This window comes from Dermacentor albipictus, chromosome 1 (genome assembly GCF_038994185.2).
Source record: "Dermacentor albipictus isolate Rhodes 1998 colony chromosome 1, USDA_Dalb.pri_finalv2, whole genome shotgun sequence".
Classification (NCBI taxonomy): Eukaryota; Metazoa; Arthropoda; class Arachnida; order Ixodida; family Ixodidae; genus Dermacentor; species Dermacentor albipictus.
Genome location: NC_091821.1, coordinates 394,447,211 through 394,463,781, shown reverse-complemented (window position 1 = coordinate 394,463,781; position 16,571 = coordinate 394,447,211). Strand labels below are relative to the sequence as shown.

Genomic DNA, 16,571 nt, shown 5'->3' with positions numbered 1-16,571 from the left:
CTGCTCCGCAAGCTGCGCACCGAAGGTCCACGTCTTCAAATTTATCCCTGTATGTTTTCGTCCTCAAAACCCCCGTCCTAGCCTCGAATAATAGTGAGCTGCCCCGCGAGTTATCAAATAAGAGCTCTCTCTTAATCTCCTGTTTTTGTGACCTATACATTGATAGCGATGGCTTTCCGAGCATTCTTTCTTCCCACATTTTTCTTTCCGTCTCCTTCACCTCCTTTCCCACACTAGAACCACTTTGGATCCCCTCCCTCGGCTGTAGGTATCTATTCCTCAGCTTCCTCGTTCGGAGTGTCCACTTTGTGTTCAAACTTTTCATGTACAGATATTTGTACACTTTTCCTGCCCACCTTTTTTCCTCCAGTGCTGAGAGTCTCTGTTCAAATTTTATTTTACTTATTGCCTCTCTACCTTCAAATGACGTCCATCCCATGTCCCCCTGCACTCCCTCATTAGGGGTGTTCCCGTGTGCTCCTAAGGCCAACCTGCCTACACTTCTCTGTCTCGTTTCCATGCATGCCTGAACTTCCGATTTCATGCACAGTACTGAATTTCCGAATGTGAGGCCAGGTACCATAACCCCTTTCCATACGCCCCTAACCACCTCGTACCTTGTGTTTCATTACAGCCGAGTTCCTTTTCACTTTTTCAATCATGATTTTTTCCTGTTCTTCCAAGTACTTTTTGCCCTCGTTTAGCCATATGCCCAAATACTTGTATTTTTGAACATGATCAATCTTAGTGCTTTGTATTTCCAATGGCTCCCCCCTTTCTGCATTGTATACTATTACCCCTGACTTCTCTCTACTGAATTGGAGTCCCAATTTTTCTCCCTCCTCTCCACATATGCTCATTAGTTCCTGTAGTCCTTCTCGGGTGTCAGCAAGCAGTACTATATCATCTGCATACATCAGTCCGGCTAGTACTTGAACTACCTTCTGCCCTTCCAGCATATAGCTTATGTCGGTTCCTACTGTGCTCTGTTCTAGTCTCTTTTCCATTTGGCTCATGTAGATCATAAAAAGCAGAGGTGACAATGGACAGCCCTGTCTGAGACCGCTTCTTATTTTAGCTGGCTTTGTAGTTTCCTCCTCCCATGTTATCTCTACCTCATTATCTGTATAAACTTGTTGTAGGAACTCTATCATCTTTCTCTCTAGACCATATTCCCTCAACTGGCTCCATAACTTTTCTCGGTTTACATTATCATAAGCTCCTCTAATGTCTAAAAAGGCTATCCATAGTGGTTTCTGCCTGGCTGTCGCTATCTCTATGCACTGTGTTATAACAAATAAATTATCATCTAGCCTTCTGTTCCTTCTAAATCCATTCTGCAGTTCTCCCAAGATCTCTTCTCGTTCTGCCCATTCCTCCATTCTCTCCTTCGCCATCTGCATTGCTACTCTGTATATGACTGATGTGATAGTTATTGGCCTGTAGGATTTAATGTTGTCCTTGCTTCCCTTACCTTTGTAAACTAATAACATTCTGCTTGATTTCCAGTCCTGTGGAACATCTCCCCCTACTACTATTTGTTCAATAAGTTGTCGTAATTTTAGTTTACTTTTCTGGCCTAATATGCTTATCAATTTCATAGGTATGCCGTCAGGTCCTGTCGCTGTTCCCACTGGGACCTTGTGTTCAATTCTGTCCCATTCCTTACTTGTCATCCTTCTGTACTCCTCCTCTAATTCTGTCCTGCTGTTGTCATTATTCTCCATTTCGTTACCCACTGGCTCTGCAAATGCTGCCTCTATTGTTAACCTAATATATTCCTGAGCTTCCTCTCCCTCTACCTTTGTTCCATCTGGCGTGGTCAGTGAGTGCTGAACCACCTCTGTCTTCTTATTCTGTTGCCTAATGTGTTCCCAAAATTTCTTAGAGGCATTCCTGTCTTTTTTTCGTATCTCTAACATCCACTGTACCCCAACTTTTGCTATCTTGGCTTGAATTAATGCCATTGCTTCTCTTTTCATTGCAAGGTATTCCTCCCATTTAGTCTCCACCTCTTCTGGTGTGGCTCCCCTTTTCTTCGCTGCTCTGTGTTTTCTGCACGCATCTTTGCGTTGCTCTACGGCTTCCTTAACTTCTCGGTCCCACCAGCTTTTCGGTTTATATTTACCCTGCTTACTTCCTAGTTTCCTAATCTGTCCCTTCTCTAGCTCTCGTTTAAAAATACCTATTAACTCGTCGTATGTCCATGCCCTTTGTGGTTGCTTGGATACCATGCTTTCAATGTTTTTCGCCACTTCTTGTAGCTGCCTGTCATTCAATTTGCTCATACCTTTCCTTTCTTTAGTTTCTACCAGTGGTACGGTCCTTCCAAAACTGATTTTGATTCGTTTGTGATCACTCCCCAGGCTTTTTGTACCTTCCTCATCAATTTCCATACATCCCAACCGTTCATACAACAACGTTATGCCGATGTCAATCCCTTTATGAAAACAGCGCGAGGCCAATTCTATCTGCACAATGACTTCTTATATACTGTTAGTTGAGAGTTGTTGAACATTAAGCACAAATATTTCATGCCTTGTCACTTTAAGGCTGTTTTATTTAGAACTTGCTTTAAAGGATTGTGGTCTTTGCGGTTTCTTACTGTTTCCAGCTGTTGTTCCGGTTGTTGACGTCACGGGCGACCATCTTTGTGGTGTTTTGACATAGCAGCGAGTTCGCTGCTTTTCATTGTGGTTCTTGTGAGGAACGGTGGTGATCCCGAGGTCTGCCGGCCAGAGCTTTTCTTCCTTGTGCCGCAGACCTTAGGCTCAGGAGTATGGCACAGCAGCCAACAAGTAGTGCACTACGAGCCCTGGGCCTAGAATTCAAGAGCCTCCAGGAAGAACCCGTTGAAGGCTTTCGGGTAAAACTGGTCAACGATGACAATCTCTTCGAGTGGGAAGTGGCCATCTTCGGTCCTCCCGACACGCTCTACGAGGGTGGATATTTCAAGGTGAGCTTGACCGCTACTCAGCGGTCGCCAGCGCTTCTTGCATCGCAAACGGGACTTGCTAAGTAGGCCTACGCCACGCTGCATCACGCGTCTCTATTTTTGGGAAGCGCGTCTTTTGCGAAAGCCCCGCTGAACAGGCTTGTGTCAGCTGCGAGGAGCTACGCGATCTAAGATACAGGGGTCCTTTGGTTGCAGTACGGCATGGTGCTCTTGCACGATGCACTGGAAACAGCGGCACATTGTTTAGTAAGATCAGTGTTTGTATTAGTGAATTGCGCGTCTGCAAAGACGCAGCGCTACCGCGAATACAGGCTGTCTAGCGTTGCGTGTAAAACTACTTGTCTGCAAATCCGCAGGCACACATGAAGTTCCCACCAGACTACCCCTACTCACCTCCGACGGTGCGCTTCCTCACCAAAGTTTGGCATCCCAACGTCTACGAAGTAAGTTTTTCCGGAATTCCTTGCCCTTGTTTCTATCGCTAAATATGATGAACCTGAAATCTAGATCAACAAATGTCCTGCAGATAAATAAGTGTAATGTGTAAATGAAAACTGCTGCATGCTGTGGCAGATGGCCTTGCGTGCAGGTCCTCCTCTTTCATTCTGTTGTCAACTTGTTGCCATTTTTCATCTGAATGACCTTAGTGGGGTTCGCTTAATAAAATGTTTACCTTCTAGGTGGTATGTTTTCTCGTGCTTCGCTAGTCTATACTCGACATTCCCGAAAGTTTTAAACGCCGCACGATAAGGTGTATACACAGGTTAAACGCTGTCGTTGCTACTTGGACGATGTGTGGTTTTGAAAGGAGCGCGGAGTATAGCTAGTGTGTGACCAATACGATAAATAAATACAATCATTAATGATAACAGGATGACTTAATCTGACATTTGTGTAAATCTAAAAGACACAGTTGCCCACTAGCGATTTTCATTTTTTGTTTCACTATCCGCACCACTGACTCTCACCCCTGCTTAGGCCACTGAGCAGTCCTTGTGATTGTTCATGCTTTCTCTCTCTCTCCCTTCTTAGCTGTACAGGTTCTAAAATTAGGTGCTGTTTTGTGGGCTTCCTCTGCTAGACTGAACTCTCTGAATAACGTAACTTGCAGATAACACACACACTGGTTGCCATTGAGCTATCATAAATGGTCTGGTCCATGTTCTAATGTTAACGAAAATTTGTTTTCTTGAAAGTGCATAAAAAAATTTTTCTCGCACTTGTATAGCAAAATGCTGTTGCGATGCTTGTTTATAGCTTACATGGCATCATTTGATTTAATGCAGAATGGGGACCTGTGTATCTCTATTCTTCATCCGCCCATTGATGACCCCCAAAGTGGTGAGCTGCCCTGTGAACGTTGGAATCCCACACAGAATGTTAGGCAAGTATTTGCCAATTTTGTATTGGACAGATTTCTTTCACTGAAAAAGCCTTGCGGAGAAGATGCATAATATAACATTTTGTCAACAGTTTTATTCCCCAGAAGCCATGCACATGCATCATGAGTAAAGGGCATGCTTACCATTATGGCTTTCCAGCTTGTTTGCATTTCATTGTAATTGGCAGAGCATGCTGATGTTGCGTGCTCTGCCGTGTACATGTTATAGTGCATTTTCGATCACAATTGAGCTGGATTAGGAACAAATTTCTCAATCACAATTGGATAAATTGTGGAACCTGCAGAAGGGAGCCAATCGTTGTTAAGAAATTTGTTCCCAATTGAGTTCTGCTACCATAAGAGTTCCCTGTGGGGTACTATACTGTACATCGGACATCAAAGTTTAAGCACTTAGGTAAACACCCTGCCGCTAAAGTAAACGAAACTAAAATGTGTGGTAGATCTTTGCAGTTTAGGATTGGCTGTTGACACCCAATACCAGTAAATTCATGCTCGCACATGCATCTTGGCTCAGTGATTCACAACAGCCGTCCTGCAGTTGTAGATCTCGCAGCAAAATTGCACTAGAGCAGGCCCTTTTGATCGACTTGCTATGTGTTATTGAACTGGATATATCGCAGCATGCGACACTAGACTCATCCCAAGTTATGTGGCTCGACAATAGCTGGGGAAAAAAAAACATGCTTAGTAGAGGGTTTGTAGAGATGTGGTTCTTCATATCCTCTTTTTTTTTTATTAGCATTTTGCCGTCATTATGTTGTCCAAGCAAGTTGTTTGTGCTCAAGCTAGTGATGCACACACTCTGGACCCAGTGTTCAGAAAGCCTGATTTAAGAACTCTCAAAATGAGGCTATCAACTATAGGGGTATTACTTAAATTTGCGCTTGCAGACTTGAACCTTCTCTCGATCACACAGTGGAGCAGCAGTCACTCACTAGCATTTTTGCAGCAGCCCTAGCAGTCAGAGCTGTGATCCTTAAACCCACAGTTCACTGTCAGGCCAGTGGGGACAGGGATGAGTCTTTAACTCAAGGTGTTTCTTTACCGCACTTGTACATCAATACAGGAAAAAGCGAAACCGCAGCAACGAAGCATTCTGCGCAGTTGTGGCTAAAGCCGCCAAATGGGGGAAGCACACAAGAGGCTGATAATGGTCCAGCTCACGTAACGCGTGTCCCCACTCTCGGCCCTTGGGCAGTGTGTCACTCAAAGTTCAGAGCGCTACAAGTTGACAGCAGGCAACAGTCTTTACTGCTGAGTCGAGATGTAGCTAGTTGCACACTCTTCAGCCGAAAGACAAAATTGCATTGAGGAAACTGCGCTTCTCCCATGCGGTGGAAAGGGAGTCTCCTCGGCAGTGTTGCCACCTAGGTTGGCAAGAATTCCACTAAAAAGGATCATAAAACCCACTAGAATCTGCGAATTATTTTAGCAATACCACCAAATTACCCTAATGTATATTACGCTAAATTACGCTAATGTATATTTCTGCTAAAAACCTTAAATGAAAAAAGTGTAAATACTAGATGTTGAGAAAGACCCTTTAGCCACTGGAGTAACCTTAACACCTTAACAGTTCAATGAAAGTAAGTGTAAAAAATTACAAATGAGAAAAATGGCTGCGCTGCTTGCTTGACTATCAAATTCAAATGGTGGCTGTGCTTATGTTGAATGTCAGCACTGACTAGAAGCTCATGTCACACTTTTGCAGAAGTACACAAGTCTGTAGAATTTTTTTCCCGACAATTATCTTTCATCTATGACCGCAGTGCTTCTGTTTCTCAGCACAGGAACAGATGCGTAGAAGTGTCAAAATATGATTGCTAATTTGTCATCAGTTTGTGAGTCCTGGTATACCACATGGCAGACCAGGTGTTCTGGCTGACTTGTAGTGCCTGTTGAATTTAATGGCTCAATCACTCTTTGCAAGCATCGTGAGTGCAGCCAATGAGACCGATAGCTCTCTAGAAGCTTGTCGTTGAAGCCCCCCCCCCCCCTCTTTTTTTTTTCTTTGTCTTTTCTACCCAGCTCTGATGACCATAATGGTTAATGCCACTGTGCTGGGGGTGAGCGTGTTTCAGAACTTTGTTTTCAACAAATACATGTGGCTGAACTGTTGTTCACCTTCAGTGCTTTGATAAAATTGGTTTTCACCAATAGAGTTGCCATAATAATTTATTTCGCACCATAAGCTTTGAATTGTTGATGCCCCTGTTACAGTCGTGAAGCTCATCCATTAGCTTTCTATAACGGCAATTCTGGTACAAGGCGAGACATGGCGAGGTTCAGTTCCAGATAAGCTGCTTGTGCTTACTGTCGAAATCGAAACCTTTGTAATGAGAGATGCACCACCACCTGCAATTCCAATTTTTTCAAGTTAAGTTAAAAATCCATTATCATGCTCAAATTTGCTAAAATGTGCAATCTGCTAAAAAATTGACTAAGATTCCACTAAAAGTCTGCAAGCCACTAGACGAATACTTGTCCTGTTAAGTTGACACAATATCTGCTAGATCTAGCAGAAAATCCTCTAAGATGGCAACACTGCTCCCTGGTTCAAAGAAAGGGGAAGCAGGGGATCGTGTGCCTTGACTGCAGCGTCACAGCAAAGGTGCGAAAGACAGCAAGAGTGGTAGGTGCCCTTCCATGCTGCCATCTTGGCAAAAACTTGTGTATTGTTGCGTGGTAACTGCGTGCGGCCGTTTCAAAGATATTGAAATGCATGTAAATTCTCAGATCCCCTCTCCTTAGTATAACTTTTAGCTACGAGGAAGCCATTGTCACCTGGGGCTGTGTTCAAAAGGTGCCAGCTCCTGCTACTCTGCCATGCACACAGTTGAGTCCATGTTGGTGAGCAAGCAGCTCGAGACCCAGACTGCCGTTGTCGCTGTGAAAGTAGTCGCCTGCCAGGCCAGTACAGTGAGTGATGGTGCAGAGCAGCCTGACGGTTGATAGCGTTCTGTCTTAGGCTTGCAGGCAGCAGAGTCGAGATCACATTGCTTGCTCCTTCAATACGGAATAAAAAAGATGCACTTTACGAAGCATGGTTTGTACGTGTGCTGCCGAGGTGCGCACTCAACAATAAAGAAACAATGCTGTAGTCATGCAGCAGTAACGAAACCAAGCCGTAGCTACGCCGCAATAAGGAAGCCAAGCCGTAGCCACGCAGCAATAAGGAAGCCAAGCTGTAGTCACGCAGCGATAATGACGTCAAGGCATAGCCACACAGCAATAACGAAACCAAAACTTCTAGCCGAAATTTCTGACTGAAATTTTCGTTCGGATCCGCATATAGTATGAAGCAAAAATTTGGGACGCTGATAATAAGAAAAAACATCGTATTATATGCGGGTTTTTACGGTATTCCCATGCATTACACCTTTCAGGCTTGCCAGATTATACTGAAAAATGCTGTGCAACTTTCAGCTTCCTAGCTCTATAAAACTTAAATGAAATGTCCAAGGCTGTTCTCGTGACTAGCAGCACTGGTCTGTCTGCTAATTTCAGCCTTTCATGTAGGCTGTCTGAATGATAGCATGCCGAGCTCTCATTTATGCCTCCTACCAGTGTGTGGCGTGGAAATGGTGCATAGCGTGCCAGTGTGTGACTACCACGTGCACTAAGGAGAATCATAGTTATTTGGAAGCAGTGTGTGTTGTGTGTGGCTGTATAGGTGAAGTGGAAAGCATCACAAAAAAAAAAAGGGCATCAGGCAAAAACAAAAGGAAGGTATCTGGGTAGCTTAAGAGTTAAAGATTTCACTACTAGGTATTGTGTTTATGCTGTTGGCAATCGCAATCTTTGATTGATTGTAGCAGCAGTCAGCCTAACTATGTTCAGGTAAGCTGACCATGGAGTGCCTTCAAAGCTTCACGAGAAGTGGTCATGGCTCAAAGTAACACAATCGAGAATAAGTGCTGATGGAGAAGGCCCGTTACAGAGGCATGACAGTTTGCATCATTTAATATATTGGCAAATTAGGTTTATACATTCAAGAGGATGGTTTATCACTATTGTTCAGCATGGACATTAATTAAAATTAACCATGTTTGATTTGAGCTTGTTGGTTTGCAAAACATTTGTCATTGCCACTAGTGTTTTTGTTCCCTACAAGTTATTGTGCTTTTCTTCCTTCTATCCACACTCCCAGATGTACAATCAACAATGCAGTACCAGAGAAACTTTGTAGATGAAATGTCATCGTGCTGCGAAGGCATCCGAAAAATTGGTCACTGGTTGTATTTTATGAAAGTAGCACAGGAGAAATGAAAGTAAATTGGATTTGCCTCATAACTTTCTTTGCATTGTATCTGTGCAACATTGTTTGCCACCACTGAGCATGAGGCAAATTGTGATGCGAAGTATTAAAGAGCTAGAGATTTGACTTGAGAAAGATGTCGTACAAAACTGGTCATCTTTATGAGCCACTGAAATGCAAGTTTAATAGTCAGATTATTCTCCATTTGTCGCAGGACCATCTTGCTCAGTGTCATCTCACTGTTGAACGAGCCCAATACTTTCTCTCCAGCCAACGTAGACGCCTCTGTCATGTACCGGCGTTGGAAAGACTCTAAGGGTGCAGACAAAGAGTATGAAAACATCATACGGTGAGTATCTGTGTCTCAATACAGTACAGCCTTTTTTTAATAGCACCACATTATGAAAACATTCCTTATTGTAATAGTAATTGATCCTTGCTAAATTCATAAGCTGTTTAAGGCAGGGAAAAACATGAGTGAGTGGCAAGTGAGTTACTGTGAGCACCATTTTAGATTTCTTGCAGTAGACATTTTTATTTTACCATGCTTAGTTTAATAACAGGCTTAGTAGAATAGCAGGATCGAAATGCACATGTGCAGCATGCTAAATGAGCCGTAGTATTTAGCGTGTACACACTTTTTATCAGATTTACCATTAACGTTTATGCATGATTTACACAAGACATGGCGGTGCTCAGACTTCTTTGACAATAAACTATTATGGATAACCTCGCAGAGTTTTCAAGATCACTCCTCATTTCGAATGCATCAATGCCTAATGAGTGAAATTTGTGGGATAGCAGCGCCGCCTATCAGCCGGTACAATGGAGAGCTGGGCGCAACGGCATATGGGCTCTGCGATCAGGTGATCTCGGAGACCATGAACGGCAGCTTTGTACTGGTTTCTCCACGGATTGGCAGACATGGAAAGTAGAAATACAGCGGTCTTCCCGCTGTCATTGAGCTGCCTCTCCAACTTTTCTGACACACACAAAGCTTGGTGAATAGATAATATCACTTTTGTGCACTGTGCATGTGAAATTCAAAGCGTAATTGAATAGCGTCCTGCATATAAAAAAGCTCTCTGCAAAGCTTGTTTGCTGAACGATAACGCTATTTGCCTTAACCCTGCTATTACGCTAATGTTAAACTAAAGCTGTCTAATGTTGCAGCTGGCTAGTACGGAGTGAATGTTAGCCAGTAAAGATACCGAGGGGCATGGGTGCTGGTTGCCATGGAGGGCTAATGGCAAATTTGGAATAATAATAGATGGGAATAGTTCCACATTATACTGACCCATAACTCTTTCACAAAAAGGAAATGCATCATTATCTCTATTGATGTATGTAACAGCATCTCTGTAGGTACCTGAACCTATGACAGATATTTTCAGTGTAGCATGCGTTATCACATTTTTGGCAGTGTGCCATAGAATTTTCACTATATACATATTGAAAATGCTGTTTTAACACCTCCATCAAGGGCAGCAACATAGCAACCACATACTTTGCCTCATATAGTTGCCAGTGATAGCGATGAGTAGAAAAAGGTATTTGTTGTTGGAGCCTGAACTACATTTATGCAGGTTACTTTTTATACATTGAATATTCTGTGACCAGCTCTCCTTGTGTTTCCGTTAGTCGATTAAGAAGTGCTTCCTAGTGATTCCAGGGACTATCATCGAAATCCTATCCCTGTATATTTAGTGCTCTCTTGATTGGACTTCTGCGCTCAGAAGACCTTTTGGAGCCATGTCATGGCAGTTGGCATGCCTCCTGCACTGTGACGATTGCTAACTGTGCCCCTCCCTCCTGTCTTCTCCTTCCAACTCCTGGCCCCACCCTCACCTCTCACCCCCTTGTTGGCCCCATTCTATGTGCCACCTGGGGACCTGCTCGCCTGCAGAAAGCAAGTGTCAGCTACGCGGCTTGAGGCTGACCGTGACAATGTGACCGTGCCAACCACCATCGACGAGTACTGTGTCAAGCACAGGCAGAAAGTAGTCGACGACTCTGCGACGTCGGCTGAAGCTGACATGACCGATTTTTACGACGACGACTACGACGACGACTTGGAAGATGACGAGGAGGACGAAGAAGTAGAAGAGGAAGAAGATGCAGGGCGCGGCGACGGTCTTCAGGTTGGGCGCCGCAGCACGGGACCGCCCCATTACAAGGATGATGATGACTCGGGCAATGGCGAGTCCTGATTGCCTGCCCTGCAACGTCGCCAACAATTGCAACGACCTGATGGCACCGCTGCTGCTGCCAGCACTGGTGGAAGCTTCATGTGGAGGTGTCCAACTGCCTCAACGAGAGCAGTTGCCAGTGCTGCAGCCACCAGGGGATTGTGTTTTCCGTTCAGGGATGACGTTTCGTTTCTTGGGACATGGGTCGCGTTTGCGGTGGGCATCATCCCCTCCCCCATGTGTGCAGGCAACAAGGGTCGGTCGTCACATTGCGCCTCTGTCAACACCTGTCTTCTGTGTTGTCCGCTTTTAATTTCAATACTTCAATACTTGTGGCACACACAGTTTTGGCCATAGGGGCTGTGGTGTCAACACATTTGACAAGGTTGCACTGTCAGTCTGGCCAGCCGAATCTACTGCTGCTGTAGACCGTTGCGCAGGCCACAACGTCCATCGATCATGAGTCTGTGAGACTGCAGGTTTTGTCAAGCCATTTTACTTGTTTTCTTTTTGTGTCAGTTCAGTTCTGAGCTATTTAAGGACTATTTATAGACGTGACGCCACGCCTGTGTGTGCAAGTACCAGCTAGAGTGTTTCGTTAATTTTTCTGTCTTTTATTTTGTTTGTGAGTGGAACCTGTCTGAATGCTTTCTGCCATCTTTTTGAACGCACATATGCTGCTGGTGCGTGTGATTCAAGAAGTGCTAAGGTGTGTTAGCTGGCTGCAAGTTTCATGAAGACACAGATGAAGGCAGTGACTTAAAGAATAAAGTGGTGAAAGACGTGCTCGTGTGTTTGTCTGAAACATGCATTCTCTACACTCCGGCAAACAGCGATTGGGAACGTATAACAGGGCACCACCCGCATAAACTTGATTTCTATCATTGGCACTTGACAGCACTGATGCAAAGCTATTGAGTGACAAGAGCTGTCAGTTGTTCTTGGTGGGCTTGCCATGGATACATTTCGCATTCATTTATTGCAGAGACTTGGACATGCTTTGGCCTTTTTTACGTTTAGCCCTTAAGAACCTGCAGTGTTTCAGCATGAAGGGCATTTTGCCAGGTTTGAATGTCACTGGTAGAGACGCCTGCCACGTAGATTGCGCAGGCACGATTGTTTCTGCAACGTATTGTACTTGTGTTGGCAGTGAAAAAAGCAGAAATTTGAAATGGAAAGACCACACATACTTCCCATGTAGCCAGTCTCCTTGCTGCCTGTTAAAATTAAATTCTGGGTTTTTATGTGCCAAAGCCGCGATATGATTATGAGGTACGTCATAGTGGGAGACTCCAGATTGATTTTGACCACCTGGGTTTCTAATGAGCACCCAATGCATGGTGCACGGGCGTTGTTGCACTTTGCTCCTGTCGAAATGCCGCCACCCCGGTCAGGACTTGATCCCGCGCCTTCAGGCTTAGCAGTGCAATGCCACAGCCATTAGATCCTGTTAAAAATGAATTCACTGCATTACGAGGAGGACCGTCTGTTGGGCTAGTTGGTCTAACATAAATTCCAAATACAGCAAAAGAAGTACACATAAACATAAAAAAGATGTGCGCAAGTGCTTTCATGTCTTCTTTATGTGTACATTTTTTTGCTGTATTTGGAATTTACACTGAATTTTCAGATTGGAAGGCACAGGCAAGCAGCCACAATAATTTCCAGAAGTGCAATAAATTGACAGAGGGAAGGCAACAGAATGCCAACACTGTTCTCTGCCTGCAACTAACCAAACTTCCATGTGTGTGCATTGCACAAACGTCACATTTCATACTGTAAAGTGCAAAAGCATCTCTCTAGGCAATTAATGGGTATTGACTGGCGTTTCCGAACCATATTCTGGTCCCTGCAATGCCTCGTACTGACAGCTGTTATCGCTGTCCTTTCATCATTAACATGCTAATCTGGGCAGGCAATGCCCGTTATGCTTTAAAGATTGTGCACAACCATTCCATCATTTTGCCTACCATTGTGTGAATGTGCTTGTTCATACATTTGAACCGTCTGATTGTGGATTTGGTTTGCTTATGCAACAAGTGATAGAGATAAAAAGGTCGAAATGTGAGAAAGGGCAAACAGGTGCTTAGAACTAGCACTTGGAAAAGTTCCTTTAGTGCCACTCTGGTAAATATGGACTGCAGTGTCAGGAACTAGTTCATGCCATAGCCTTCAGATGTTATATACCAGGCACTTTTAGACAAAGGCTGTCAGTGTAGACATTGTTAAGCAGTGAATATGGCAACTAGGCAATTCAGCATACCCTGCCATTATTGTTTTTCTTGGCTTGACCAGTTTATCTGCAGCTTTAACAGTAGTTGTCCATTCTGTGCACCCTAGTCATTACTTTGCCATATCTGCACAATCAATAGCGTGGCTTTCAGTGAGGGACCTTGGACACATGCCATTTTTCACTGCCACAGGAAGTGTGTGGCCGACAGCCGGTTAGAGGCAGAGAAGGATGGCGTGCGGATCCCAACAACTGTGGATGACTATGTCATCAAGCGCCAACAACCAAAGCAACCAGCAGAGACGTCAACTGACCTCACCGACATCTTCTATGACACAACAGATGATGACGCTGGAGACTGATTAGTTGTTTGGGGTGTAGGGAGAGGGGGAGGAGTGGGCCAGGAATTAGTGGTGCCTTTTTTTTTTTTTTGTACATAGCCAGTTGACTTTCTGCCAATTTTAACCTGCACCATTAAAATGAGTGATTGAGAAGAGTTCATCATCATCGCTGTTCAATAATAGTAATTGGCGAGGTTTAGTGCCTCGTATTTGCACTGGGAGTCCTTTTGCCCATTCTGTGTTTTGGACAAGCTTAAATTGTTTGCAATTTTGCACCAGTAGTCTTGTACAAGTGTAGTTTTCTTATTACGGTTATGTCTGCTTTTGGCTTTTGATTTCAATAGCTCTGCCCGTCTACTTGACAGGCTTATCGCAGATGGCAACATTATAGTGGGTTGGTAGAAAACTTGGTTCTGAAGTAAACTTCAGCAGGGTGTGGTTGCTCCATGTAAGGAACACTGAAGAGGAAAATAAGTTAGCCTGTATTAACAAATTATAGATTTAAACAGAAGTCTTGACATGAGGGGGCTTAGTAAGCCAGACAAGGCACACAAACTAAAGATGGGTGGGAGCTCTGCCTTGGAAGTGCCCGCACCAGCTCATGTCGGGCATTTTGACAGTGTCTGCGTTGGCCTAGTTAAGTTATTGGCAATGATGGTCTACATTGTATTCTCGAAGAGCGAAAAAATTAACTTGAAAGAGTTTCAAATACTTTTACTGCATTGCAATGGCTAAAATATGTGTATACTTTTAACTGAATTTTATTTCTCGTTCATTCAAACGAGAAATAAAATCCTTGTCATGCTGACATTCGCACTGGGGCTTCAACTCGAAAACTGGAAGTTTGGCCTTGATCTTGCTGTGAAGTTAACGAAAATAGTTTCAAAAGCATATTTTATCCACCTAGAATGATAGCCTCCCTTTATGTTGCACTAAGCCCCATGAGCATGGCATTGCAGATGGATCCAGCACCTGCATCCTAACGTACAAAAAGATCTGTTGGTATCCACTATGCCTTGCCAGTGCTCACAGCATTGCCCCTCAAGTGCAAAATGCAACAGTATTGCAGTAGAGGGAATAAAGCTCTTGCTTGTCCTGGAGATTTCATAGTTGCATTGAGCCAACAAACAGCTTGTATGCCAGCAGCAGGCTGTACTGAAAGGGTCGCAGCTTTGCGACTGCAATGTTGCACCAAGCAGAAAAATTGCAAGAGGCAAGGCAGACAGAGCTAACGCTTACTAAAATTTCCTCAGGAGCAGCAGAGGCGTGCATGCGCTTAAACTAGCAGAGCAGTGGTCAGGCACAAAGTAAGAACACGAACCATAATCTCTGCAATTATTTTGAAGTTTGAAGTGTGATAAACCATGGTGCAATCTGGATAGGCACGTAGGAAGTTACAGGAATATAAATTTTGATGACTGTCATAACATAGCTCTATACCCACAGTTTTTCCTCTCGGCAAAACTACGTTAGTGCTTTACCAAGTACCCCAACAGTCAACCCTGCCACAGCTGCAAGATTTGCTTCGTGCTTTCCAGGTATGCTATGCTATAACAGTCCTTTGGTAGACCAGTATTCCATACTGTCAACACACTACAGACTTTGAACATATTTTAGACTATTGTCATGTGAACTGTTGTCTGGAATATGAAACTCTAGATGCTGGCAAAGGTTAGACAAGCGACCATCGTACAAGGAGTCTTGATTGGCTGGTTTATTTCAACATGATGAAGCCTGCAGATTCTTGACAACTTGCAACTGTCATATCCCAGTTTGTCCTCTTAAAAATACGAGTCCAGTGGAGAGGAAATGCTAACAGTCCTAGTAACCTGAGCTAGGCACCACACAACACAGCGACAACCAGGCTTTAGAGTGGAAGGAGAATAAAAGCTTGCAGGTATATTGCACTTGACAAGCACACTCTGTACCAACAGATGAAAGACAAATGCAGAATAGTAGAACATGCAAAGGAGAAATAACATACGATTTCCATAATCAAGACTTCGCTTGAGTGCGCATATGGATATGGGGGGAAAAACTTGGAAAAGTCAGATTAAAAGGGATGCAATTATGCTTCGCTTCAGTTTATGATATGTCAGTGCTGAATGAAGCTGAGCTCAGTTCTTGAAAAGTAAACACTGACAAACGAAAGTACTTCTTCAAAGGGCTCCGGTGTCACTGCGCAAGTTCTTGAAAATATACAGATTCAGCTTTTCTGCAGAATGTGAGGAGAAAAAAAAGGAAACTTGGTGATTTACATGAAATAGCAGTCAATAACAAGATATTTGCAGCTTTCATGCTGGCACTTGCTTTGACCAATCGGCAGTTGTGAGCAAATCACGAATTTATTCAAGGGCCCCTTTAGCCAAGTGTGCCTAATTTGATAGTACCAAATACCCTGAGTATTCCAAAATGCTGAGTTCATTAAGTACACTGCTAAATTTTGCACTGCACACAGATCAGAGCAAGCTAAATAAACTCTGTGGGAAAGAAATCAAGGAGTGTGTTGGGAGGCTAGTTGGCAAGGCGTACTTTTTGTGAACTTAAACTGCGCTAGGGACGAGACACTGAGGTAGAAGAAGACGGGACGAATGCAGAATGGGAAAGGTATTATTTTTTGCCTGTGTTGCTTTTCATTCAAGTTATGACTTTTTGAGTGATAACAACAATAGGGCTATGAATAAACAAAACTTTCTAGGACGGCAATGGCAATAGTTTAGAAAACATCTTAATGGTATTTCTGTCTTGTTCATAAACTTTTGCTATTGCACACTTGGGTGGAGGAAAGCAGTGACCTGGGACATTGTGATAAACAGTCTATCGCACACAATATGACAGATGTCATATTTGACAGGCCAACAGAATCTTTAGCAGCATCCAAATAAACCTTACACGCTATAAACAGGTCATTGGCTAGTCTGCAAGTTTCGCATCATGACCTACTTTCTCTGAGAACAACATGAACTATCTCTGCAGCATGTTTCAACACACGCAGGTATAAAAATTGCATGGGGATATGTGTAAAACAGGAGCATGCAGCAGACAAGAGACATTGAATAGGAATACTTTAAAACAAATGCCAATAAAAGCAGCTAACAAAAGGCTGCTTCTGCAGCAACAGAGTATAAAAAGAAGACTAGACTAGACATGATGCTGTCCTTAGTAACTCACCACCTTTTAAAACAGTGCTGTGCA

At 43.7% G+C, this 16,571-nt stretch overlaps 1 protein-coding gene across 2 annotated transcripts; it reads left to right on the top strand.

Annotated features, from left to right (window-relative positions):
- Positions 1-2,606: 2,606 nt before the first annotated feature.
- Positions 2,607-13,536, top strand: LOC135914744 (ubiquitin-conjugating enzyme E2 R2). 2 transcript variants are annotated; one of them, XM_065447676.2, is made up of 5 exons: positions 2,607-2,956; positions 3,313-3,399; positions 4,243-4,340; positions 8,831-8,965; positions 13,229-13,536. In XM_065447676.2, exons 1-5 carry the CDS (start codon positions 2,780-2,782, stop codon positions 13,395-13,397), a joined length of 666 nt encoding a protein of 221 aa, XP_065303748.1. In that variant the 5' UTR covers positions 2,607-2,779; the 3' UTR covers positions 13,398-13,536. The 2 variants fall into 2 exon arrangements, with proteins under 2 accessions (XP_065303748.1, XP_065303741.1); XM_065447669.2 differs by lacking the exon at positions 13,229-13,536 and adding an exon at positions 10,523-11,591 and having other exon boundaries at positions 2,615-2,956.
- Positions 13,537-16,571: the final 3,035 nt, after the last annotated feature.